The sequence below is a fragment of the Myxocyprinus asiaticus genome, chromosome 6 (genome assembly GCF_019703515.2).
Source record: "Myxocyprinus asiaticus isolate MX2 ecotype Aquarium Trade chromosome 6, UBuf_Myxa_2, whole genome shotgun sequence".
NCBI lineage: Eukaryota > Metazoa > Chordata > Actinopteri > Cypriniformes > Catostomidae > Myxocyprinus > Myxocyprinus asiaticus.
In genome coordinates, this window is record NC_059349.1 from 798272 (window position 1) to 823830 (window position 25559).

Below are 25559 nucleotides of genomic sequence, written 5' to 3' on the forward strand. Positions count from 1 at the left end.
TGGATTAAAACCATTGTTGACCATCCATATTAGCTAGACCCACATTTTCAAGATTATCAAGATGGTATAACATTGCATTATCTGATTAGCTAACTCCATAACTTCACAATGGTCATGTCAGCATTTGCATATTGTGGAAATCCACAATACTTGAAAGTGATTGCCAAATTTGCTCACTTACTATATTTACATATCCTCATTCACTTGATTTCACATAGCAATCTAGCTTTATGTCAGACAGCTATTTGAACATGTTGGCAGCGCAAGTAAAAATTCTAACTACTGGCTCGACAGTGTGAGCAGAAAAAATCTGTACTGTTGAGACCTGTTCATCATTAGGTTTCTGACACTGACGTTTCTCCTCTTCATTTAGTTCTTGATTTTCCTCTGTCACTTCCATCAGGTCTAAAATGAACATAACAATTGTTAAAAATCAATTAAAAAGGGAAAGATTACCATGCTCTTCATAAAGAAAATACATCCCATATACTTTCTGAGGCATGTCAAGAAACTGGACATTGCACAACATATTCTTATACAGTTCTACAGCGCATCAATAGCCGTGTTTCCACTATTGGGCCAGTGTGAGCCAGGACTATCAGCTGGTCAGCCAGGGCCAATAGCCTCGGACCTCGAGCCACTAGAGCATAATCGATCTGCATTCCCACCATCGGGCCAATAGTTGGCTGAAAACCTGCCCTTAATATGCCACCCTGGTGCCAACTTCACACACCCCACCCATTTCACAAGCAAGAGGGAAGCTCAAGCTGAAGTATCAGACTCTGGAGACTAGCTAGCCCTCGAAAAATGGTTCTTTACTTGGTGGAAAGCGAGATCAGGCTCAGTGAAACTCCACCTTTGAAATTAACCACGCCTCAATTCCCAGTTGGTCTTCTTTGGCCCAAGGGTAATTGGCAGGCCAAAGGCACTTGGCCGTTGGCCCCGAGGAGGCACAATGAAGTTCCGGAAGTGACATTGGGAATGCAAATGGCCCTGGCATGAACTAGCATGCCCTCATTTGGCCCTATATTGGAAACGCCGCTATTGAGAGTGTAATTTCTTATCTCATTTTCTGGTTTGGCTCTGCTAATAAACACTCAAAAAACAGCTGCAGTGCATTATAAGGTGCGCTGATGAAGTTATGTTAAAGATATTGAGTAAAGAAGAGGTAAGGAACTTTAATAACTTTGATTGATTAGTGTAAGAAATGCAGAACATACAATTGTACTGGCTGTTCTAACTCAACAGCTTTCTCTATTCACAAGCACGAACACTGACAAACTAATATTGTCACTTACTGGCCTGTACTACTTACATATTCAAGAACACAACATTTTCCCAGTTACTTAAAACTATACAGTCTATACCAACATCATAAGACAATAAGCCTGCCTTTGGATTGGATCGTTTCGAGCATGTTGGAACAAGGTTATTTGTTTGGCGCTTCTTGAGTGCAATAGACGCTGGCCTCCATTGTTTAGTGAAGGGAGATGGTACTGCTTTTAGTACCCACAGTTCTTGTTTTAAGACTGTTTTTTAAATGACATTGGTTTACATTTGTTCTTAAAACACTATTTATTTGCACATTTGGCACTTCTCCTACAAATTAAACATCTTTTTGGAACACTTTTCCTTCTCACCAGTGTGATTCTCCTTGTGACTGCCTTGGTCCCTGTCACACACCTTTAAGGTAGTGTCTCCATAGGCTTTGCACATTCACCTGCACATACATTTCACACACTTTACACACCTGGATACTCACCATTTCAATTTCCACCTATTTTATACAGAATCTCAAGTTACAGTAGTGTTTCCATAAGTTCTGAAAATGTATTCACAAAAATATTTTACACACTTTAGATACATAGGTACTTACTATTTCTATTATATCCTCTATTTTCTGTAGGTGTATATTGTGTCCAGATAACACCACAGTCAAAATCAAGCATATTGTATCATAAAACTTAAAAAAAAAATGACATGTTATTCTTATTCTGAATATAACATACCTTTGGAGAGAGTCAAAGTTGGGAGTGTAGAGCAGAGAGACTGGGTCACTGGTGGCTGGATCGTAGACTGGGCGACTAGTGGCTGGGCCAAAGACTGGGTGACAGATGGCTTGGCAAAAGACTGGGTCACTCGTGGCTGGGCCGAAGACTGGGCAGAAGACTTGGTGATGGGTGGCTGGGGAGAAGACTGGGTCACTTGTGGCTGGGCAGAAGCCCTGGCAATTGGTGGCTGGGCAGAAGCCCTGGCAAATGATGGCTGGGCCAAAGACAGGGTGACAGGTGGCTGGACTGAAGTCTTGGAGATGGCTGGGTGGAGAGAAGCCTGGGTCACTGGTGGCTGGGTTGGAGACTGGGCAAGTAGTGTTTGGACAGATGACTGGGTCGCTTGTGGCTGAGTTAAAAACTGGGCAACAGGTGGCTTGACAGAAGACTGGGCGACAGGTGGCTTGACAGAAGACTGGGCGACAGGTGGCTTGACAAAAGATGGGGCGACAGGTGGCTTGACAGATGACGGGGCGACAGGTGGCTTGACAGAAGACGGGGCGACAGATGGCTTGACAGAAGACAGGGCGACAGGTGGCTTGACAGAAGACTGGGCGACAGGTGGATTGGCAGAAGACTGGGCGACAGGTGGATGGGCCAAAGACTGGGCGACAGGTGGCTGGGCAGAATACTGGGTGAATGATGGCTGGGCAGAATACTGGGTGAATGATGGCTGGGCAGTCGGCAACTGGGTGACTGGTGACTGGGCAGTCGGCAGCTGGGTGACTGGTGACTGGGCCGGTGACTGGGCAGCTGAAAATGATTAGTAATAATAAAGTTTGATATTATAAGATCACCAAAACAAATAATCAGTCTCTCATTTGTTTGTTTTTAATCTACAGACCAATTATTGATATTTGTCTTACCATTTATCAGCCCAACAAAAATCTGGCGTATGGTGTGCTGTGCCTCCTTACACTGGGGGTGGTTAAAAGTGATGGGGCACAGGCACTCTGCCACAGTCTTGGACCCTCTCTTTCTCCCCAACAAGAAGAGAGGGTACATGCCCACCTGTTGCCACTTGTGAAGCTGAAAGACATAGTTGCACAGGACTTTCACATATCATGGCTGCTCTGATATGCCTGATTAGAAACTAACAATAGATTAACATGTTTCATAATCTTGAAACAGTAAAGAGTGCTACAATAATTAAAGAAAATTAGTGGCAGAGCCCTTTCATAATAAATAGCCGCTTTTCCACAATCGGGCCATTGTGAGCCAGAGCTATCAACTGGCCAGCCAGGGCCAATAGCCTCAGACCTCGATCCGCAAGACCAAAATCAATCTGCGTTCCCACCATAGGGCCAATAACTCCGTAGCATTGCCTAAAAACCCACCCTTAATACGCCACTGCGGTGTCAACGTCACACACCACGTCCATTTCAGAAGCATGAGGGAAACTCAAGCTGAGGTATCATGTTATCTAGTTATCTAAAATATCGAGTTTATATCAAATGTAAACAGCAAGATAAGTTAATGTTGACAACACACTGACTGTAACTGCCATGGTTTCCTGAGTGGCCTCTCCACTAACAGTGGGACGATGTCCCAGCCCACTGTCTATGATAGTTCACCGAACCATGGAAAGTCATTTCTTTGGGCACCGTTTTGTCCATTAACCATTTTAACGGATTAGTACTATGCCCAAATTTTTTTATAAATTTTTTTCCCGAACCTGTACAATTGTGCGCTGGATACCTGGGAAGTTCAGCGATGCTCCGCCTTTGACATTGACCCTACCTCAATCCCCAGTTGGCCTTGTTTGGCCTAAAGGTAACTGGCCCAGAGGAGGCACGATGAACTCCGGAAGTGACAGTGGGAATGCAACTGGCTCTGGCACGCAATAGCATGCCCTCATTTGGCTCGATAGTGGAAGCGCGGCTAACACCACAAATTGACGACGCAACTGATTTATGTAATGTCTTACCAGGAGATTTGTTTCATCAAATAATTTACTTATTGACCCGTTCTCCCTCTGAGTATAGGCCCACGTCGCATCATATTTTTTTATTTTGTTTTGAAGCTTTTGTTTCATGGGCTGTGCCACCCCACATGCCCTGCAAACCTTAGTGGCAACACCAAAGGACATGTTGCAGTTTATGCAGTTTTTCATGCTCACTTTGTTTGATTCCATTTTCTAAAAGAGATAAAACAAAAAAGAGGAAAAATAGTTTAATAAGAGGTGTGGTGTAATTGCAATTAGTGTCACTGACACTAACTGAGGCTGTGGATTGAAACCAGAGGACTCTCCATTATAGCAAGACCCAGGTCAGCATGTTGACTAGGTAAGACAATAAAACATTAGCTAGGTAGAATTAGCAAGATGGTATGATGATCGGCTGTGTTAACATCACGGGTACATTTATTATTTTGTTACGTTTGTAAACACAGTTACATGAGTGGGTGGTGGATGCTGGGTCTCGAGCGTTTTGTCGTCCAAACTTGTGACAATTTTGCCGCTTCAATACGGGACAGGATTACTTCAAAACAAGACATTTCACAGTCCGACCGGGAGCGTTTTGCCTTTTAATTAAGGGACAATAGGCATCTTCAATTTGGCCAAAACATGGGAAGTTCTGGTTAATATGTGACAATTGGCAACCCTAGCTAGACTCTCATCAGAATGTTGGCTAGGAAAGATAACATTAGCTACCTAACCATTAATGAGATGGTGTGATGATCAGATATGTTAACATTACATTTGTATTTATTCATTTAGCCATTTCTATTTATTCATTTTAAATGCCCTTCTTGATTTTTTGACCGAAATAGCAAAATAACAATAATTTTATAAAAATAAATAAAATTATAGAAATTTGTTATTTTAAAATCCAAAAACAGAAACATTGACAGGTGCAGAGGCTGGGTGGTTGTTTATCACAACATATCACATAATACATCAGAAGAGAAACAGTCTGCATGTGAAAATGCAGAGAAACTTCTGTTACTAAAGAACCTGCCACTTTTTCACTTGCACTTTGTAGGGAAATGTGTGCTGATATTGGCCAATCTGGGCTTTTTTCTAGAATACAGTTGTGTTTTCCAGCTTCCTGGTGCTTTTCTCCCATAAAAAGTATGACCCGCTAATCGCAGCTGTCAAATAAATATGAATTTATAGCTGTCACAGCTTCATTTGTGAGATAAACATAATCTTTAATGAAAAATTATATTGTTGCTAAAAATGCATATTTGTGAGGTGCCAATGTTGGTAGGGTGAGAAAAAACCTGAACTGCTGGCTTGACAGTGATGCCCGTTTACATACACAGTAATACGCACTATCAAATATCAGCTTTTTTTTAAAATGACAACGCAAGAAATACATGACTACGCTCTGCTTTGGACGTCAAAACGTGAACAGTTATGATCATTTACACACTTTTGACAAGCCTGTAAAAACTCCTGTAGAAGTGTTTGAATGCAATGCAAAATTTGGGTAGTGGACAAAAATCTACTTGCGTTGCTTGGTTTTTTTCTGAAACTGTTTATGACCTTACCCTGATAAAGGAATGCCGTTTAAGGCATTTATATGACCAACCAAGTTGTTGGCTTATTAAGCATAATCAGTATTAGAACATGCATGTAAACACACAAAAAATCTTTCATGTTGCGACCTGTTCATCATCAGGTTTCTGACTTTGATGTTTCTCCTCCTCTTCATTCAGATCTTGACTTTCTTCTTTCACTTCCATAAGCTCTAAAATGAACATATAAAATTGTCAAAATCAATTCAAGGGGATAAAAAAAAAAAAAAAAAACCTACCACACAGAAGTTGTAGAAATGTGCTATTCACAGTCAACCATGATAAATATATTAAGTTAATTTATTCCTCTTTGTATGCAACTGTTGAAGAAATACAGCCAGTTTGGGGAGATTAAGACTGTTGGATTAGTATTGTTTATTTAAGACTGTTTGATATTGCACCACCAGTGAAGACACTTCTGAGGTATATAAATGTTACGTACATAATAGTCACATGTGCTTAATATGATCAGTAATTGCCTTATGTTCTCTGTACATTGTCAGCAAGAATGCCGACATGCTAGATTTTTACACACCAGACAAGTCATTGAAATGTCTTATGGGAAAACTAATGATAAAATACTATTTAGGAAGGAGTGATGGTTCTTGTGTATTCCTAACATATTAGAGAAAGAATTAAGGACATTTTTTTACTTGATTTCAAGGCTTTTTTAAACCAATTTGAAATGCCCATCTATGCTCTCTCATGTTTACCTGTTACTCGAACATTTATCTCAAAATAACAAATTGTGAGTCAGTGTAGATAAAAAAAATAAAAATAATAATTATAATAATATTTTGGTAGTCCTACCATGTCCTGGCACCCTTTCACTTTCATGCAACATCTCCTGACATGGGAAATCATCCTCTTTTCCACAGGAGGTGGTGGGTCTGGGGTTTGGATCTACAATAAATAATCCGAAAATAACATAAGATAACGAAAAGATCTAATTTAAGATACTAATAATAAATAAATCAAAATAAATAATAAAAAATCCAATGAACCTACTTTTTGTCTTCCTCTTAAATTGTGCAACAATATTGCCTTTTTCATCCCTCTCTCTCCAAAACACAGCGGTTGCCTGACTTCTTCTCTTTTTGATTTTCTGTGTAAAAATACAACACAAAACTGTAAGTATATCAAGAACAGAGGAATGTAGTCCAATGACAGATGACATATTGGATTAGTGCACAACACCTTTGGTTGCTGGGCTTCAAACTCTTCTGCCAGATCTTGTCCGTCTATCAACAGAGTGTCCAGATATTCATCCACCATGGCTTAACAAATAAAGCAAAACACACATAAGCAAAGACTGTCAGAATAAAATATTTTACTAGTAATTACTATGCTGAATGTATGATGTAGCAAGCTATAGGGCTTTTCACATTTGGAATTGTTAACCCAGGGTCGTTCTTAACTGGTTTCAAAGTCACATAAAACAATTACTTGAATACACCTCTTCTATGATGAACATGTATTCAATTACTAAGTTCAAAGTCATTTTGATATTTTGGGGGGCTTAATGTCAAAAAATGACGTCGTTTAGCCATCCAGAGACAGTAAAAAATAAAGTCTAATTAAAACTTTAAATTCTTTAAAAAATATATGCAGAATAATCTGTTATTAATATTTATTCCTCTTTTTTTTAAAGGAAAGAAATTAAACTAAAAATTTTGTTTACAAATATGATTCATATTTGCTAAATTTTTGTCCACCAAATCAAAGTCATGTGGTGTAATCAACATGTATTTAGCAATGAAAACAACAACATAAGACAGAGAGGACACTTTTTGTCAAATCATGAAATGTGTCATTGACAAATAAGGTTGTTCGAAGTGATAAAACATAGAAATATTTAAAAAATCTAGTTTAAAACACTTGTGTCAAGTTTGTAGACATGTAATCTTTAAGTTTGTTGTTTTTACAATTTAAAAAAACATTTATAGCATTTTCTACAAAAAACAATTATTTACAGACTTACTGAAATTGTCATGTGGTGTAACCATCAAATACTTTCTTTTGCACCTTGAATAAATGAGAGTGTACGCGACTTAATTTCAAAAACGTTTTCAAACATATGCATAAAGGTGAAATATATTTTTAAGTCAAGAATATAAAGAAATTTACTTGTGGTTGCACCAAATGAGCTGAACCAATTGTGCCTTTTCATACAAATGTCAAAATACTGATATTTAATTAGATGTCAAAATAATGATTTGTTTTTAAAATTTCTAAAGAGCTCTTCTCTGTTTTTGTCACCTGATAACAAAATGGCTACCTACATGTTAGTGACACCACATGAGTTTGATTTCGTGGACAAAAGTTTTGCAAATATTAATCCTATTTTAAAACAAAATAGTTTCACTGCTTATTTTAAGAAATATGAATAAAGATTATTCAGCATTACTAATTCCAACATATACACTGTGTATTTTTTATAGAATTTTAGCTTTTAATGACTTTGATTTTTTTTTTACTGTCTCCGGATGGTTTTTAACTTTAAACCCCAGAAAAAATATCAAAATGACTTCAGTGAACTCAGTAACTGAAAACATGTTCATCATAAAAGAGGTGCATTCAAATAATCGTTTTGTGTGAATTGCATTTGTAATGTATTTTTTAAATAATTTATTAGAGATGGACAAAAAATATCAATATTTTTAAATTTTTATGAAAAGGCACATTTTGTTCAGATCATATGAAGTAGCCTTGAGAAAACTTTCTTAACTCAAAAAGTCGTAGTATTTGTTAAAAAAAATAAAATAAAATAAAATGTTTTTTTTTTTGTTTTTTTGTTTTTTAAAGTAACAATCAAGTTGTGTACACTCATGTATTCAAGAAGGAATCTATTTTAATACATTGGTATTTTTTATTTTATTTTTCTTAGAAAATGCTATAAATACTTTTCAAAAACTGATAAAACTAACATGGACACAAAGATTACATTCTATGAACTAATGTTTTAAAATTGGATTTTTAAAAGGATTTCTCATCTTTATCACCTCAAACAACCTCATTTGTTGATGACACATATACAGTATGTGAAAGTGTATGTTACTTTATCATCACATTTAAGCTTTTTAAATGTGGGTTGACAGATTCATTTTAAAAGGCATGAAAGTACGAGCTGTCCCTGTTTGAAATTTCATATTAGCTAAATATTTAACACAAATTGTTCAACATTGGAACTTTTCAAATAAAACAAAGTCCACAACCAACATTAAAGTGCGTGTATTATGAAAAAAGTGCAGCGCTTTACAGCTGTTAGAATGTGATTTGCAGGTCCAATTTACCTCCGTGGTGTCGGAAAACGAATATTTAAAGTTACAGCAAAACACCTCGCTTGCATTTTCACGTGGTAAAGGGGTGGTGTAGCCTCACACCATCACCTCTTTGTAAAAACACTTTCTGTGCTTCCACACGAATTCCAGTTTGATCCACTCTTCTCAGCCAAGTTAGAAAACAAAACCCAGAAGAGCAGAAGCGCGGAGCGCTGAAAAAGGACGGGCTGAATACCGCGGTAAAGTTAGTTTGACGTTCGACGTTCGTTAGATATTCGGTTTCTCTTACCCGCGCTCTCCTCATTCGATAATCTTACAAAGATGTCATTAGCACACTTGGTTTAAAGGGAGTACAACTATACTATATGGGCATACAAATTGGATTCAGAACAGTCAACGTTTGGTGTGGCTGCAAAATTATGCCTGAAATGTTCCGATGCGCTTTGACTGCCTAGCATATGTAAGGGATCGTCTGAAAACTCCATCCACTACGCTAAAACATAGGAGATGTCCACTCATTCATTCAGTTGACTGCAAGTTATACATGCAAAAGAACAAAAACTAAAATACATTTTCACATTCAGAATGTTCTAATAACTTCCCAGAGGATATATGGACTTACTACAGGTGAGATTATTACAGTATGATCAATTATATAAGTACAGTAATCAATTATTTTAGAAAAATATTCACTAAAATTCACCAAAATGATATTTTAACATTCTAAAGAGTGTAGTAACTTCCCAGAGGATAGATGGACTTACCCTAAAATTCACCGAAATTATATTTTCTCATTTTAAATGTTGTAATAACCTTTTAGAGGATATATGGATTTACAACAGGTGAGATTATTACGGTATGTTCTATTATATGAATACAGAAATCAATTATTAGAAGCAATTCTATACATTTCTGTTAATACTGTATCTGCTTCCTGTTATATAGGCTTAACAAGAGAGATGGCATAATAAAGTCTGATTGCTGACGGCAAGAGAGATCCCCACTATTGCTTCCTAGAGCACGGTGCTCATAAAATCACTGATGTGGAGAGGATGCTTTAACATCTGACTTCAGTAAATGTATATCAAGTCTAGTATAGCTGTCCTTTCTGATAATTTCCTTTACATATTTTTGGTCATCTGCTCTTATGTACTGTTGCGTCCTGTGCCTCAATGATAGTCAGACTCAGGTGTTCCTTCAAAGTCCACCACCAGCTTTTTTATGTTTGTGATATTCAGCTGCAGTTGTTTTCTACAATACAAGACAAAGTCATCCACCAGCTTTCTGTAATCAGAGTCTTCTCCATTTTCAATGCAACATCCAGCTGAAGTTTTGACTGCAAACTTAATGTAAGGAAACTGTGTTTGTATGAGTATTTCTCCAACTGGATGTTTCATCAGATATTTCATTTTATATGAAGTGAGATAAGACCTGATATAAAAGTAATTGTAACATTGAGACAGGCTGAAGACAAAAATAGATGATGACGAGTGAACCCAAGTGCAGTATTTATTAACAACGTGAAATCCAAAATGAAACAAACATAAGCAACTTGACAATGTTACACCAAAACAATACTCGACAAAAGACAATGGCAAATATGAGGGCTTAAATACATGAACATGGATAACCACATGACAGAGACAACCAATGACGAGACTAAACTAATGAACATGATAACAAGGCAATGAAACAAGAACAATGATAAAACAGAACTGATAACAAGACTCATAAACATAGACCAATGAAGAGACAAGAATAGTAAACATGGTGGAACAAGAGGGTCACGTGACAGTCACATTACAAGGAACCAATAAGAACAAAACGCATGAAACATGGTGGGAACAGGAAATCACATGACAAGAAAGAGGAAACAGAAACAAGGAACTATATTTTCAAAATAAAAGACATGAACAAAACGTGAACAAAAACACATTAAAGCATGACATGTCCCCCCCCCACAAGGGGCGGCTCCCGATGCCCAAACATAAACGAACAGAGTTCAATAGGGAGCTGGGGGGTTGGGGTCCTTCAGGCATGGCCTGGCGAGACAGGGAGTGGAGCAGGAGACCAGGGCAGAGCCGGTGGTGGGTTTGGTGGTGTCTCCAGGTAGGTGACCACAGGGCAGGGACAGGAGGCCTGGGAGGCAGCCACAGGACAGGGACATTGTCAGGAGGCCTGGGAGGTGGCCACGGGGCAGAGGGGACAGAGTTCTGGGCTGCGGCCACTGGACAGGGTTCTGGAGGGAGCAGCTCAGAGGGCAGAACTATGGAAGGCTCGGGCACTGGCCATGACAAGGGAACAGTCTTAGTGGCTGTGAGCACAGACAGTCATGAGGGAATGACCTCCATGGTCATGGGCACTGGCATTGACGGGGGAACAGCCTTTGTGGCTGTGAGTTCAGGAAGGGACAGGGGAACGACCTCCGTGGTCATGAGCACAGGCAGTGATGGGAACGGTCTCCATGGCCATGAACACAGGCAGTGCCTGGGGAGTAGGAGTCCTCCTTCTCCTCTTCCGCTTCCGGACAGCCGTGAGCACAGCTGTGGGAGAATCGGAAGGTGGAGCCATGGGAGGCTCGATGAAGGAAGGTGGAGCCATGGGAAACTCAGGAGACGGAGCCGTGGTGGGCTCAGGGGACGGAGATGTGGCAATATGGCAAGGTAGGGCGTGGTAACATGGCATGATGTGGCAGATATGGCAACATGGCATGACTAGGTAGTAATGGTAGGTGTGGCAACATGGCACGATGAGGCAGACGTGGTGGCTGAGGCTTGCAACGCTGCCTCTGGGATGGACGAGGCTTGCAACGCTGGCTCTGGGACGGACAAGGCTTGCAACGCTGGCTCTTGGAACGTGGCGGCCATGACGGGGGACTCTGGCTTGGCGGCAACTGTAGGAGTGCATAGTTCTCTTTCATCATCTCATGTTCGAGATCCACCTATGGGAAGGGTATCTGTACCTGACCTCTGCAGAAGCATCCAATTGCACCAAGTCTGGCTAGACAGACAGAAGCACATGACCTATGCCCGGTAAGGACCCGCCCCCTTACCTAAGAGCATATAAGGACCTGCACGCGTTGCTGTTCCTCAGTTGACATTTGCTTCTCGCGACCTCTGTTTCTCTCAGCTCGGTTGGAATTGGACTTTCACAATTTTGTCTACAGGAGGACGTATCATTCAGATCAGCCTCCGCCAGACATGACTGTCTTGCTTCAGCCAGGTTAGCTGTTTCTGTTTGCTGCAAGCTGCCCACACTCGCTCAAACTACCAATCAGGCTGCCCACCCTCATCGCCGTCAGAGACCCTCATCCTTTTTGTGTCGTTTGCATGGGTCTCAAACACACAGAGGAGGCTCTAGAATTCCCGGAAAACTGTAGTCATTGCCTGGCGCTGCCCAAAAAACTCAAGGTTCAAGGTTGCCGCTACCCAGTGCGCTAACCCCAAACATTCCTACTCTGATGGGGGAAACGGTGCTGACGACGCACTCCTGGGTGAGACATGGGGCACGGTCTCTCTCAGCTGGGCCGATCAAAGCTACCTGGCGTTCCCCGAGGACATTTTCTCAGGGGATCCCTCGTTCGCCAATGAACCGGCTGGTTCTGGTGACGAGGACAATGCGGGTCTTCTCAAGGGTTCGGGGGACGAGGAGGCCATCCCGTCTTACATGACTCCCCAGGCTAACGCCCCTATGGCCTTACCCCAGTCCTCATCGAGTTTTGTGAGCGAGTGGCCGCTCACCTCAATATTGAATGGCCAGCCCTACAAAGTGCCACTGACCAAGAGAGGGATGTGTACAACGGGAAACTCCTGGGACCCCCTCCCGGCCCGAGAAAACAACTTCTCCCTGCATGTGCTAAGCATATGAGGCATTGTTGGAGAGACCCGCTCGACCTCAAACGCGGTCTCGTAGGCCTCGAAGTGAAGGATATGATGGCCCTTGGCATGGGTGACCCCCCCTGCCATCAAGCCCTCTATCGCCAGACACCTTAATCCCTCTCAAGGTGGCCTACTTGCCCCCACAAGCCTGTTCTTCCCAACAAAATGAACCACTTTTCTGCCTCCATATAGGCCTCTTACAAAGCCCCAGCCTTGGCTGTCAGGGCTCTCAACGTCTCCTCCCTCCTCTCTGCATACCAGGCTTAACTCCTGGTCAACAAGGGTCAGCAACTAAAGAAAGGGACCCCCAAGCCCTCTCTGTGGAAGGACATTGTCTCAGTTAATGACCTTGTCCTCTGTAACGCCCGTCAGGCCGTCCAAGCCTGCGGGCGTTCCATGGCTCTCAGTGGCTGGAGAACGTGCGCTCTGGCTTTATCTGTTGGGCCTCCCTGACAGTGAGAAGCGGCGCATTGCGGGTGCCCCGGTAGAGTCTGGCCTGGCCTGGTGAAACAACATTGCGACGACAAGAAAAAGGATGACGAAGCCCTTAAATTACGCCTTCCTAGGAAAGCGGCACCACGCCAGGTAGCCCCCCCCCCCCCCCGTGCGGCCACCCAACCCTCCTGCCACGGGGCGTCCTTTCCAGCACCCTGGTAAGGCAAAGCCACGCAACAAACCACCTCCTCAGCAGAGTAACCCACCCTCCGCTAAGCTCTGGGGGAGAATGTCTTTCACCGCGACTGCGGCCAAGAAAGCCCCCAACTCTACCCCCTCTGACCCTAAATGTAAACGACCAGCCTGATGCATGGCCTCGGGGGCTTTGAGTCCACGTTCTCGGGCCACCAGCCCCCCAAACTCCTATCCTGCCCTCCTACTTCACCCGTTCAAAAAAAGGAGGTTTTCTCTCAGTGGGGTCAGCCCCCAGCCCCCCACCAATGGGTGCCCGCCCTGTGTGTTCAGTGCAGAACAATGTGTGTTCCCCCATCCAGCTCATGTCGGGGAGCCTCCCCGTGCTGGAGGTGTTTACAGTGAGAAAAAGTACACAAGCAGTGTCACCACACCGCCCCATTACATTTCTCTCACCCATTCAACAAAGGCCTCAGCCCCAGTGTTTCCCAACACACACAAAAAAACCCACAAAAAATCAAACGAATCAAATGAATTCGTTACAGAGAGAGAATATCTCTCTGCAACCCCACATGCCGCCCCTAAATTGTCCACTAGATGGCGCCATTGCATCGCAAATGAGCAAATCGGGCATAAACACAGCTTGAGCACTTCCCCGGTTCATGTGGGGTCACTTGCGAGTCACACAACAGCTTGGCAGGCTGTGTCGGCTCCCGAGTGGGTGATTCGAACCATAATGAACGGGTACAGACTCCAGTTTGCCAGGAAACCCCTGCCTTTTGGTGGCATTATCTCCTCTCACACAGAGGAGAGCGCTGCTCACATTCTGAAAGAGGAAATCTCCTCCCTCCTCGGGAAGGGGGTGATTCATGTAGAACCCCTAGATCAATGTAATCAGGGGTTTTACTCCCGTTATTTCCTAGTTCCAAAGAAAGATGGCTCTCTCCGTCCTATTCTGGATCTCAGAGTGTTATACGAACATTTGAGGAAATACAATTTCAGAATGTTAACACACGGCACACTCGCTCGCTCTATTCATCAGAACGACTTGTTCACATCGGTCGATCTGAAAAATGCTTTTTTCCACATCAACATTTACCCACCGCACGGGAAATTTCTTCGTTTCACCTATCAGGGCATATGTTATGAATTCACAGTCCTTCCTTTCGGCCTCTCGCTGAGTCCGAGGGTGTTCTGTGTATGTGCGGAGGTGGGCTTAGCGCCGCTGAGAATAACAGGTCTAAAGATCCTAACACACATAAATTATTGGTTAATCATAGCCAATTCCAAGGAGAAAGTGGTGCAAGACACTCGGCGTGTGCTCGCACACACCACATTGCTTGGGTTCAGAGTGAATGTGAACAAGAGCAATTTTACATCTGCTCAGAATGTTATATTCCTGGGTCTGGAGCTGAATTCAATCTCCATGCACACGTGCCTCTCACAAGAGTGCATTCTCTCTCTAATGAATTGTCTATCACAATTCAAGGAGGGGGCGAAAGTGCAATTTCGCACATGTCTCAGATTACAGGGTCTTATGGCATCAGCTATTCAGGTTTTGCCTTTGGGCCTTCTGCGAATGAGGGCATTCATTAAGTAGGTTTTATCCCTCCACTTCAGCCAGTTACGCGATCTCTGTCACTCTGTTACAGTGACGCACTTGTGCACAGCAGCCTTGCACCACTGGAGGAGCGCAGATTTTTACTCACATTTGACCCCTCTCGGGGCTGTTATGTTGAGAAAAGTGGTAACAACAGACAAGGTGGGGAGCCACTCAGGAGGGCAGGACGGTGAACGGTTCGTGGCCGAGCGAACTTCGTTCAGCCCACATAAATTATTTGGAGCTCATGACTGTATGGAAAGCTCTGAATCATTTCCTGCCCCACTTGCAGGGACATCATGTGCTTGTTCGATGTGACAATACCACAACAGTGGCACATATCAATCGCCAGGGCGGAATGTGCTCGCCCAAGCTTCATGCTCTAGCTCACAGGCTTTTAGTGTGGAGCAGGCGGCACTTCCTGTCGTTACGCGCGACCCATATTCCAGGCATTTTGAACAGGGGCGCGGACCTTCTGTCGAGGGGGAACCCGCTCTACAGAGACTGGCACCTGTGTCCTGTCCGTGCCCTGCAGGCGTACTTGGATAGGACCCGTGCTTTTCGGAAGAGTGATCAACTCTTCATCTCTTGGGCCCCCCCTTACACAGGGAATCCCATTTCTAAGCAATGCCTCTCGCATTGGCTTGTGGAAGCAATAATTTTTGCATTTGAATCTAGGGGAGTGCAGCCTCCAGAAGGCCTCAGAGCCCACTCCACGTGGGGCATGGCCACCTCTTGGGCTCTGTTTAGGGGAGTTTCATTGCAGGACATCTGTTCTGCTGCCAGCTGGGCTTCTCCCCCATACTTTTGTACGTTACTACCGGCTGGATGTTACCAGGACCCTGGTAACTCATTCTGTCTTGGGGGTAGGTTCTTCATAGCCCTTCCCCTATTAGCTCCTTTTCTTTCTTTTTATATATATATATATATATATATATATATATATATATATATATATATATATATATATATATATAAAGAGTAAGAAAAAGGGGTTATGGGCTGGTTCACATTCATGTCACCAAGCATGCATTTACATTCCTGCCTGGGTGCTATTTTCATTGTATATATGCTGCTGGGCTGATTTTTGTGTGTGTGCCACTAACATGTTATTCATGCTCTGCCTGTGCACAGTTCTCACTTGTGTGCTTCACGGTTGCCAGGTGTGTGATTATGGGACGTGTCAAGCACCGTTCCCTTAACTGGCTTGCAGGGCCTCACTGTGAATGTACTGGGCAATCGGGGAGCTGTCAATGTCTCCCATAGGTGGATCTCGAACATGAGATGATGAAAGAAAACAATAGGTTACTAGCGTAACCCCAGTTCTCTTAAACATCAAGTGGAGAGATCCACCAAGCTTGCCCCGCTTGCTGCACGAGAAGCGAATATACTTACTGAGGAACAGCAGCGTGTTCAAGTCCTTATATGGTCTTAGGTAAGGGGGCGGGTCCTTACCGGGCATAGGTCACACGCTTCTGTCTGTCTAGCCAGACTTGGAGCAATTGGATGCTTCTGCAGAGGTCAGGTACGGATGCCCTTCCCATAGGTGGATCTCTCCACTCGATGTTTCAGAGAACCGGGGTTAAGCTAGTAACCTATTGTTCCTCATCAGCCACTCCTACAGTGAAAGATGAACCGCTCAGTTGCAGGGCAAAATCAATGTATTGAGCCAGATTGAAAGTTATCCGACTGCCAGGCATCATGGAGTAGACAGGCTCATTCAAGCCTGCCTGAAAAATGTCCTTGAGGTCGATCTCATTAAAATCCACCTTGTTGGCCAGAGCACAGAAGTCTTCCACATATTTCTCTATGGAACGGTTTCCCTGGTGAAAACACAGTAGCTGAACTGCTGGGTTCATTTTGTGGTCGAGTATTCTGTAACGTTGAGACAGGCTGAAGACAGGAACAGATGAAGACGATGAAGAGTGAACCCAAGTGCAGTATTTATTAACAACGTGAAATCCAAAACGAAACAAACATAAATGACTTGACTTGACATTACACCAAAACAATACTTGACAAAAGACAATGGCAAACATGAGGGCTTAAATACATGAACATGAGTAACCACATGACAGAGACAACCAATGACGAGACTAAACTAATGAACATGATAACAAGGCAATGAAACATGAACAAATGATAAAACAGAACTGATAACAAGACTCATAAACATAGACCAATGAAGAGACAGGACTAATAAACATGGCGGAAAATGTTTAAAACACATTAAAAAATGACAATAATATTACTGTGATAATTCCCAGTAACAAATAAGTAGGATATCTGTGGTATTTATTTTTTCAAAAACTCTTTTATAATGATCCCCAAGTTGTTATGTTAATGCTGTCATAAATTGTTTTCTAAACTTAGGTATATTCACTACATTTCCATTAACAAAATGTATAACAAATTTATAAAAAATTTTCCACCAAAAAAGTGTATTGCTATTATTCTATATTTGTATTTCTTCTGTAAGACTATTTTAAATTAATCTGGGATCTTCTTTAAAGAATGTGACACTTTGAATTATGTCATGTATTACGTGTTTTGTTTATGTGTTGGGGTGTCAGGAGCCACCCCTTAGTGGGGGGGATATGTCAGGTATATTCTGTTGATTTATGTCATGTGTTCATGTTTCCCTAGTCATGTGATTTCTGTTTTCCCTCCATGTTCATGTGTCATGTTTTCATTGGTTTATTGTTTAATTATCTTGTTATTAGTTCTGTTTGTTCATTGGTTTATGTTCTCCCATGTCTTGTATTTAAGCCCTCATGTTTGCATTGTCTATTTGTGGAGTATTGAATGTTACAGGATGTGTTTGTCAAGCCATGGTCAAGTCAAGCCAGGCCAAATCAAGTCAAGTCAAGTCTAGTCTGGTTATAGTCAAGTTTCATGTTATGATTGCTTCATGTTTTCACGGTCTCTAAATAAACTGCACTTGGGTTCTTCATCTTCACGTCCTCGTCATCGTCATCATTGTCAGCAGTTCCAGCCAACATACGTTACAACAAGTTGTTGCTAATTAATTGGTTTGAGTGACATTGGAGATTTTAAGGGATACAATGGTTTTAATCGATGGTTGTTTCAGTCAGGACCATTTGCATCAAGTGTATCAATTTTACTTTCATTTGAAGTAATAATTTCATTGTATGCTTCTTTTCTAGGCTCTCACTGCCCAGCCATTCATGGGTAGAGCAGGGAGAACAGAACTGAATTTATAGTGAAAGTCCAATCAGAGGGCAAATTCATTAAATCAGGGCAAGAAAAACTTAAAATAGCATTGGTCGCAACAAGCAGGGAGGCAGAAAACCAAATGAAAAAAACCTTAATTTAGAGACACACAAGGAACATACAAAACTCCATGAACAAGTAGCAGGAACAGACAGAAAGCAGATGATCTAACACATGATGATCTAGCAAAAAGCTAAATAACAGGAAGAGTGTAATTTCATAGGGGAAAAGAAGACACTAGCACAATAATTATGTGGGTGGAGGTGGAAAAGCACAACTATTTATTTTTCTCTAAAATAATTCATTATTGTACTCATATTGTTATACTGTAATAATCGCACCTGTGTGAAGTCCGTCTATCCTCTGGGAACTTACTACACCATTTAGAATGTTAAAATATCATTTTGGTGAACTTTAGTGAATATTTGTTTTTAAATAATTGATTTCTGTACTTATATAATTGATCATACTGTAATAATCTCACCTGTAGTAAGTCTGTCTATCCTCTGGGAAGTTACTACACCCTTGATAATGTTAAAATATAATTTTGGTAAACTTTAGTGATTTGTTTTTCTAAAATAATTGATTACTGTACTTATGTAATTGATCATACTGTAATTATCTCACCTGTAGTTAGTCCATATATCCTCTGGGAAGTTATTAGAACACTCTGAATGTGAAAATGTAGTTTACGTTTTTTTTTTTTTTTTTTAAATTATTATTAATGTTTTTTTTTTTTTTTTTGCATGTATAACTTGCAGTCAACTGAATGAATGAGTGGACATCTCCTATGTTTTAGCGTAGTGGATGGAGTTTTCAGACGATCCCTTACATATGCTAGGCAGTCAAAGCGCATCGGAACATTTCAGGCATAATTTTGCAGCCACACCAAACGTTGACTGTTCTGAATCCAATTTTTATGCCCATATAGTATAGTTGTACTCCCTTTAAACCAAGTGTGCTAATGACATCTTTGTAAGATTGTCGACTTTTTTTTTTTTTTGGACTCAAGATGGCGCCGAGTATGGCTCCTGCGTTGCGAGCTCCGACACAACATAGTAGTGTTTTGTTTGTTTTGTTCACAATTCTTATGTTTTTTGTCTTGGATGTTGTCTGCCTTATTGTCTACGACAGACAAACACTTTTGGACATTGGTTCAGCAATTTCACACCGTAAACCGGACTTCAAATTCCTCAATGCTGACCCGCTGTTTACAAACACGCAAGCGGAGCCCTTTGTCTGGGCAGTCCAGATGCGGAAACGTAAAAGGAAAAGGGGAAACAGAGCCAGCGTTCTCATCAGAGTAAGACGCCATGCAAATCGACCCCCGCTACCCACTATTCTACTGGCAAATGTTCAGTCTCTGGATAACAAGCTCTGCGAGCTGAAAGCGCGGATCTCTTTCCAACAAGAGATGAGGGACTGCTGCATTATCTGCCTTACGGAAACTTGGATGTCTGTGGAGATACCAGACTCAGCCATTGAACCCGCGGGGTTCTCCGTGCACCGAGCGGACAGAGCGAAAGACCTTTCAGGTAAAAGCAGAGGTGGTGGTGTATGTTTTATGATCAACAAATCCTGGTGTGATCAGAGGAACGTACATTCTATCAAGTCTTTCTGCTCTCCTGATCTGGAATTTCATGGATCATGCTGGATCATGCTTCTGTGTCGACCATTCTGGCTACCAAGGGAATTCACAGCGGTCATTATCACAGCTGTGTACATCCCCCCACAAGCCGACACAGACCGGGCACTCCATGTTCTGTATGGGAGTATAAGTGAGCAGGAAACCACGCACCCTGAGGCCGCGTTCATTGTGACCGGGGACTTTAATAAAGCCAGTTTAAAATCAGTCGCACCAAAATACCACCAGCACATTAGTTTCAACACACGAGGGGACCTGGTTTTGGACCATTGCTACTCTCCCTTCCGGGATGGCTACAAATCCCTCCCCCGCCCACCATTTGGCAAATCGGATCACTCTTCCATTCTACTTCTGCCCGCTTACAGGCAGAAACTGAAACAGGAAGCACCCACCCTCAGAACGATCGCGTGCTGGTCGGACCAATCAGACTCTACGCTACAAGACTGTTTTGATCACACGGACTGGGAGATGTTCTGGTCCGCCTCTGATGACAACATCAAGCTTTATGCAGATAGCGTAATGTGTTTCATCAAAAAGTGCGTGGAGGACGTGGTTCCGACCAGAACAATACGGATCTATCCGAAGAACCATGGATAAATAACGATGTTCGCGCGGCACTTAATGTGCGGACCTCCGCTTTTAATTCCGGGAACGTGGAGGAGCATAAACAAGCCAGTTGTGCCAGAACACAACACAGAAATCAGAACAGCAAAACGCCAGTACAGGAGCAAGACTGAAGGACAGTTTAACACTACCAACTCTAGAAGCATGTGGCAGGTAATTAACATCATCACAGACTTTAAAGGGAATAAAAACTCCGCCATGAACACCGCTGCCTCTCTCCCGGATGTGCTTAATACTTTTTATGCTCGTTTTGAGGGAAATAACACCGCCCTCGCGGAGAGAGCTCTCGTGGCCGAAGCTACAGAGGTTAGTTCACTGTCTGTCTCTGTAGCGGATGTAACCCGATCCTTCCGACGGGTGAATATCCGCAAAGCCGCGGGCCCAGACGGCATTCCGGGCCGCGTCATCAGAGCGTGCGCGAACCAGCTGGCTGGTGTTTTTACAGACATTTTCAACCTTTCCCTCTCCTTGTCTGTAGTCCCCACATGCTTTAAAACTTCCACCATTGTGCCTGTTCCAAAGCAATCAAAAATAACTTGCTTAAATGACTGCCGTCCTGTTGCTCTGACCCCCATCATCAGCAAATGTTTTGAGAGACTAATCAGAGATTAAATCTGCTCTGTGCTGCCTCTCTCTCTTGACCCATTGCAGTTTGCTTACCACAACAACCGCTCCACTGATGATGCCATTGCATCTACAATACACTGCTCTCTCCCACCTGGAAAAAAAGAACACTTATGTGAGAATGCTGTTTGTAGACTACAGCTCAGCATTCAACACCATAGTGCCCTCCAAGCTAGATGAGAAACTCCGGGCTCTGGGCTTAAACAGCTCGCTGTGCAGCTGGATCCTGGACTTCCTGTCAAGCAGACGCCAGGTGGTTAGAACAGGCAGCAACATCTCCTCATCACTGACCCTCAACACTGGAGCCCCACAGGGCTGTGTTCTCAGCCCACTACTGTATTCCCTGTACACACATGACTGTGTGGCAACACATAGCTCCAATGCCATCAAGTTTGCTGATGACACGACGGTGGTAGGTCTGATCACTGACAATGACGGTTGTACACCTGCACTGTAGAGAGCATCCTGACTGGCTGCATCTCCGCCTGGTACAGCAACAGCACCGCCCACAACCGCAAAGCACTGCAAAGGGTGGTGCGAACTGCCAGACACATCATCAGAGGTGAGCTTCCCTCCCTCCAGGAAATATATACAAGGCGGTGTGTGAAAAAAAGCTCAGAGGATCATCAGAGACTCCAGCCACCCGAGCCATGGGCTGTTCTCACTGCTACCATCAGGCAGGCGATATCGCAGCATCAGGACCCGCACCAGCCGACTCCATGACAGCTTCTTCCCCCAAGCAATCAGACTTTTGAACTCTTGATCTCCCACGATCAAAATACATCAGCACGGCACTTTATTAACCTTACTCTTTTATCTCACACCGGACTGTCTTAAATTATATTATTATTATTATATTATGTCTCTCTTAACAACTTACTATCAACCGACAGCCTGAATGTCAATACAGTACAATACTGTACATTCTATATATACTATATATACTTTTTTATACATTTTATTTTTTTTTTTTATTGAATAATGTGTATCTATATAGTGCGTATTGTACAGTGTATGTTATTATTTGTGTACTGTTGAGTGTAATTATGTGTATATCAGATGTTTAAATTGTGCTGTTAATTTGATGTTATTGTAAATTGGTATATGTCTCATCACTGTCACGACTGCTATGTTGATCAGAACTGCACACCAGAATTTCACACACCATTGCACTTGTGTATATGGCTGTGTGACAATAAAGTGATTTGATTTGATTTGTTTTGACTGAAGAGAGCGCGGGTAAGAGAAACCGAATATCTAACGAATGTCGAACGTCTAACTTTACCGCGGTGGGCTGAATTAGGTCAATATTTGGATCACGGGACAACGCCCACGTTCTCGCATGAAATATTCCCGGGAATGTATACAGGTGCATCTCAATAAATTAGAATGTCGTGGAAAAGTTCATTTATTTCAGTAATTCAACTCAAATTGTGAAACTCGTGTATTAAATAAATTCAATGCACACAGACTGAAGTAGTTTAAGTCTTTGGTTCTTTTAATTGTGATGATTTTGGCTCACATTTAACAAAAACCCACCAATTCACTATCTCAAAAAATTAGAATATATCATAAGACCAATAAAAAAAACATTTTTAGTGAATTGTTGGCCTTCTGGAAAGTATGTTCATTTACTGTATATGTACTCAATACTTGGTAGGGGCTCATTTTGCTTTAATTACTGCCTCAATTCGGCGTGGCATGGAGGTGATCAGTTTGTGGCACTGCTGAGGTGGTATGGAAGCCCAGGTTTCTTTGACAGTGGCCTTCAGCTCATCTGCATTTTTTGGTCTCTTGTTTCTCATTTTCCTCTTGATAATACCCCATAGATTCTCTATGGGGTTCAGGTCTGGTGAGTTTGCTGGCCAGTCAAGCACACCAACACCATGGTCATTTAACCAACTTTTGGTGCTTTTGGCAGTGTGGGCAGGTGCCAAATCCTGCTGGAAAATGAAATCAGCATCTTTAAAAAGCTGGTCAGCAGAAGGAAGCATGAAGTGCTCACATTTCTTGGTAAACGGGTGCAGTGACTTTGGTTTTCAAAAAACACAATGGACCAACACCAGCAGATGACATTGCACCCCAAATCATCACAGACTGTGGAAACTTAACACTTGACTTCAAGCAACTTGGGCTATGAGCTTCTCCACCCTTCCTCCAGACTCTAGGACCTTGGTTTCCAAATGAAATACAAAACTTGTTCTCATCTGAAAAGAGGACTTTGGAACACTGGGCAACAGTCCAGTTCTTCTTCTCCTTAGCCCAGGTAAGACGCCTCTGACGTTGTCTGTGGTTCAGGAGTGGCTTAACAAGAGGAATATGACAACTGTAGCCAAATTCCTTGACACGTCTGTGTGTGGTGGCTCTTGATGCCTTGACCCCAGCCTCAGTCCATTCCTTGTGAAGTTCACCCAAATTCTTGAATCGATTTTGCTTGATAATTCTCATAAGGCTGTGGTTCTCTCGGTTGATTGTGCATCTTTTTCTTCCACACTTTTTCCTTCCACTCAACTTTCTGTTAACATGCTTGGATACAGCACTCTGTGAACAGCCAGCTTCTTTGGCAATGAATGTTTGTGGCTTACCCTCCTTGTGAAGGGTGTCAATGATTGTCTTCTGGACAACTGTCAGATCAGCAGTCTTCCCCATGATTGTGTAGCCTAGTGAACCAAACTGAGAGACCATTTTGAAGGCTCAGGAAACCTTTGCAGGTGTTTTGAGTTGATTAGCTGATTGGCATGTCACCATATTCTAATTTTTTGAGATAGTGAATTGGTGGGTTTTTGTTAAATGTGAGCCAAAATCATCACAATTAAAAGAACCAAAGACTTAAACTACTTCAGTCTGTGTGCATTGAATTTATTTAATACACGAGTTTCACAATTTGAGTTGAATTACTGAAATAAATGAACTTTTCCACGACATTCTAATTTACTGAGATGCACCTGTATTATGCCACTCACCTGAACAGCGAATAACGTATTATATTGAACGTCAGAGAAGTGCGTTCTGCATCAAATGCAGTTAATACTGTCCGCGAACTCTACTAGCGCTACAATGACAAAAAAACAAAAACAAAAAAGATCTCTGAACGAACCGTTTTTGTGTACGGATTCGAAAGATTCGGTTCACTGGTATGAATCAAAAGACCCACCGCTAGCTCGCAGAATCAAGAATTGACACCAACCTCTTTTTCTCTCAGCCTCTTCACTTTTTATTCTGCATGGCTGTGTAATCCCCGTGTCTTCACTCTCCTCTTTAAAAAAATCCATCTTTAAATTAGTATATCACGGAGATATCAGTTGTTTCACCTGGACATTCTCCTCTGTGAACTCTTCTTTGTCACATCTGAGATCTTGGTATAAATCAGAATGCAAAAGAAATGCAAAGTAAATTATTCTGTTCCTCATGTGTGGATGCGCTTTACGCACAGAAAAAAACAAAACAAAACACACAATTATAAATGATACGCCATTTACGAGACCAACTATCGGCACTTCGCATAAAGCATTACAATATTACTTTTAATAATAATCTACATTAATTTCACATTACTAACGCAAGATATTTCAATAATATACAGCGCTCAATAACAAAAAAAAAAAAAAAAAAAAACATGTGGCGCAGCTCTTATGACGTCAGAACAACACAAAAGATCGGATTTTCTTCTTCTTCCTCGTTTTTTATGGCAGATCGCAACAAAACTTGTGCATTACTGCCACCCTCTGTGATCATGAACCAGAGACTCTAACCACTACCTCCCCTCCCCCCAACCTCCAGCCCAACAAGAGTCACCGCTTCAGCCAGCGCTGGGTGTTCAGCTCCTCTAGCTTTCGCTCGTAACCCTTCCTAGACCAGAAAGTGAAAAAAAAAAAAATAATAATATTTACATATACATTCATACCCACACACTCCTATATTTTTACTAGGGTTTTAATACTCTCATATCCTAATTACCTATATCCTACCAATTAGGCCTGTATACTTAAAACAATACTGGTATTATATTCCGTGCTATCTTCGGATTTAAAATATTTTTTTAATGAAATATCTTGTTCCCCATTTCTCCTCAACTCCTCTAGAATTAGAATTACTCTTTCCTCTGTGTATCTTCCAAAATGCATAATGACATGTTCTACTGTTTCACTGATTCCACACCACTCACAAAGGCCTGATGGATGCGTGGATATGAATTGCATTGTCTTATTTAGCCCTGTATGCCCCAGTCTGAGTCTTGATAAAATATTTAACTCTCTTCTATTTCTACCAGAATGCCTTCCTTTCCCCACTTTTGGCTGTATTGAATTCAAATGTCTTCCTTTAGTTTCAGTATCCCAATACTGCTGCCATGTTTGATACATTTCCTTTTTAACTATTGCTTTGATTTCTGATCTACTATATGATATATCTATTTCCACTTTTGTATCCTGTACTGCTTGTTTTGCCAGCTTATCAGCACACCCACCTGTGCTG

The 25559-nt window shown here is 42.0% G+C and overlaps 1 protein-coding gene across 6 annotated transcripts in view; it reads right to left on the reverse strand.

Annotated features, from left to right (window-relative positions):
• The window catches only part of LOC127442863 (E3 ubiquitin-protein ligase lubel-like), a 31501-nt gene extending 6786 nt beyond the window's left edge, over window positions 1-24715 (reverse strand). Inside the window, exons 1-9 of one of the 6 annotated variants that reach the window (XR_007897534.1) lie at window positions 24274-24708; window positions 6771-6850; window positions 6582-6678; window positions 6384-6476; window positions 5664-5746; window positions 3979-4188; window positions 2918-3080; window positions 2010-2804; window positions 326-405 (exon numbers count right to left, since the gene is read on the reverse strand). Coding sequence is in view for 3 of the 6 variants with exons in the window: in XM_051701138.1 (XP_051557098.1) it covers window positions 326-405; window positions 2010-2804; window positions 2918-3080; window positions 3979-4188; window positions 5664-5746; window positions 6384-6476; window positions 6582-6678; window positions 6771-6850; window positions 24274-24358 (1686 nt within the window). In the remaining 3 variants the exon portion in view is untranslated. Of the gene's footprint in view, window positions 1-325; window positions 406-2009; window positions 2805-2917; window positions 3081-3978; window positions 4189-5663; window positions 5747-6383; window positions 6477-6581; window positions 6679-6770; window positions 6851-24273 lie in introns of all 6 variants that reach the window. The other 5 variants (XR_007897535.1, XM_051701139.1, XM_051701138.1 and 2 more) reach the window with 5 other exon arrangements.
• Between the last annotated feature and the right edge of the window lie 844 nt (window positions 24716-25559).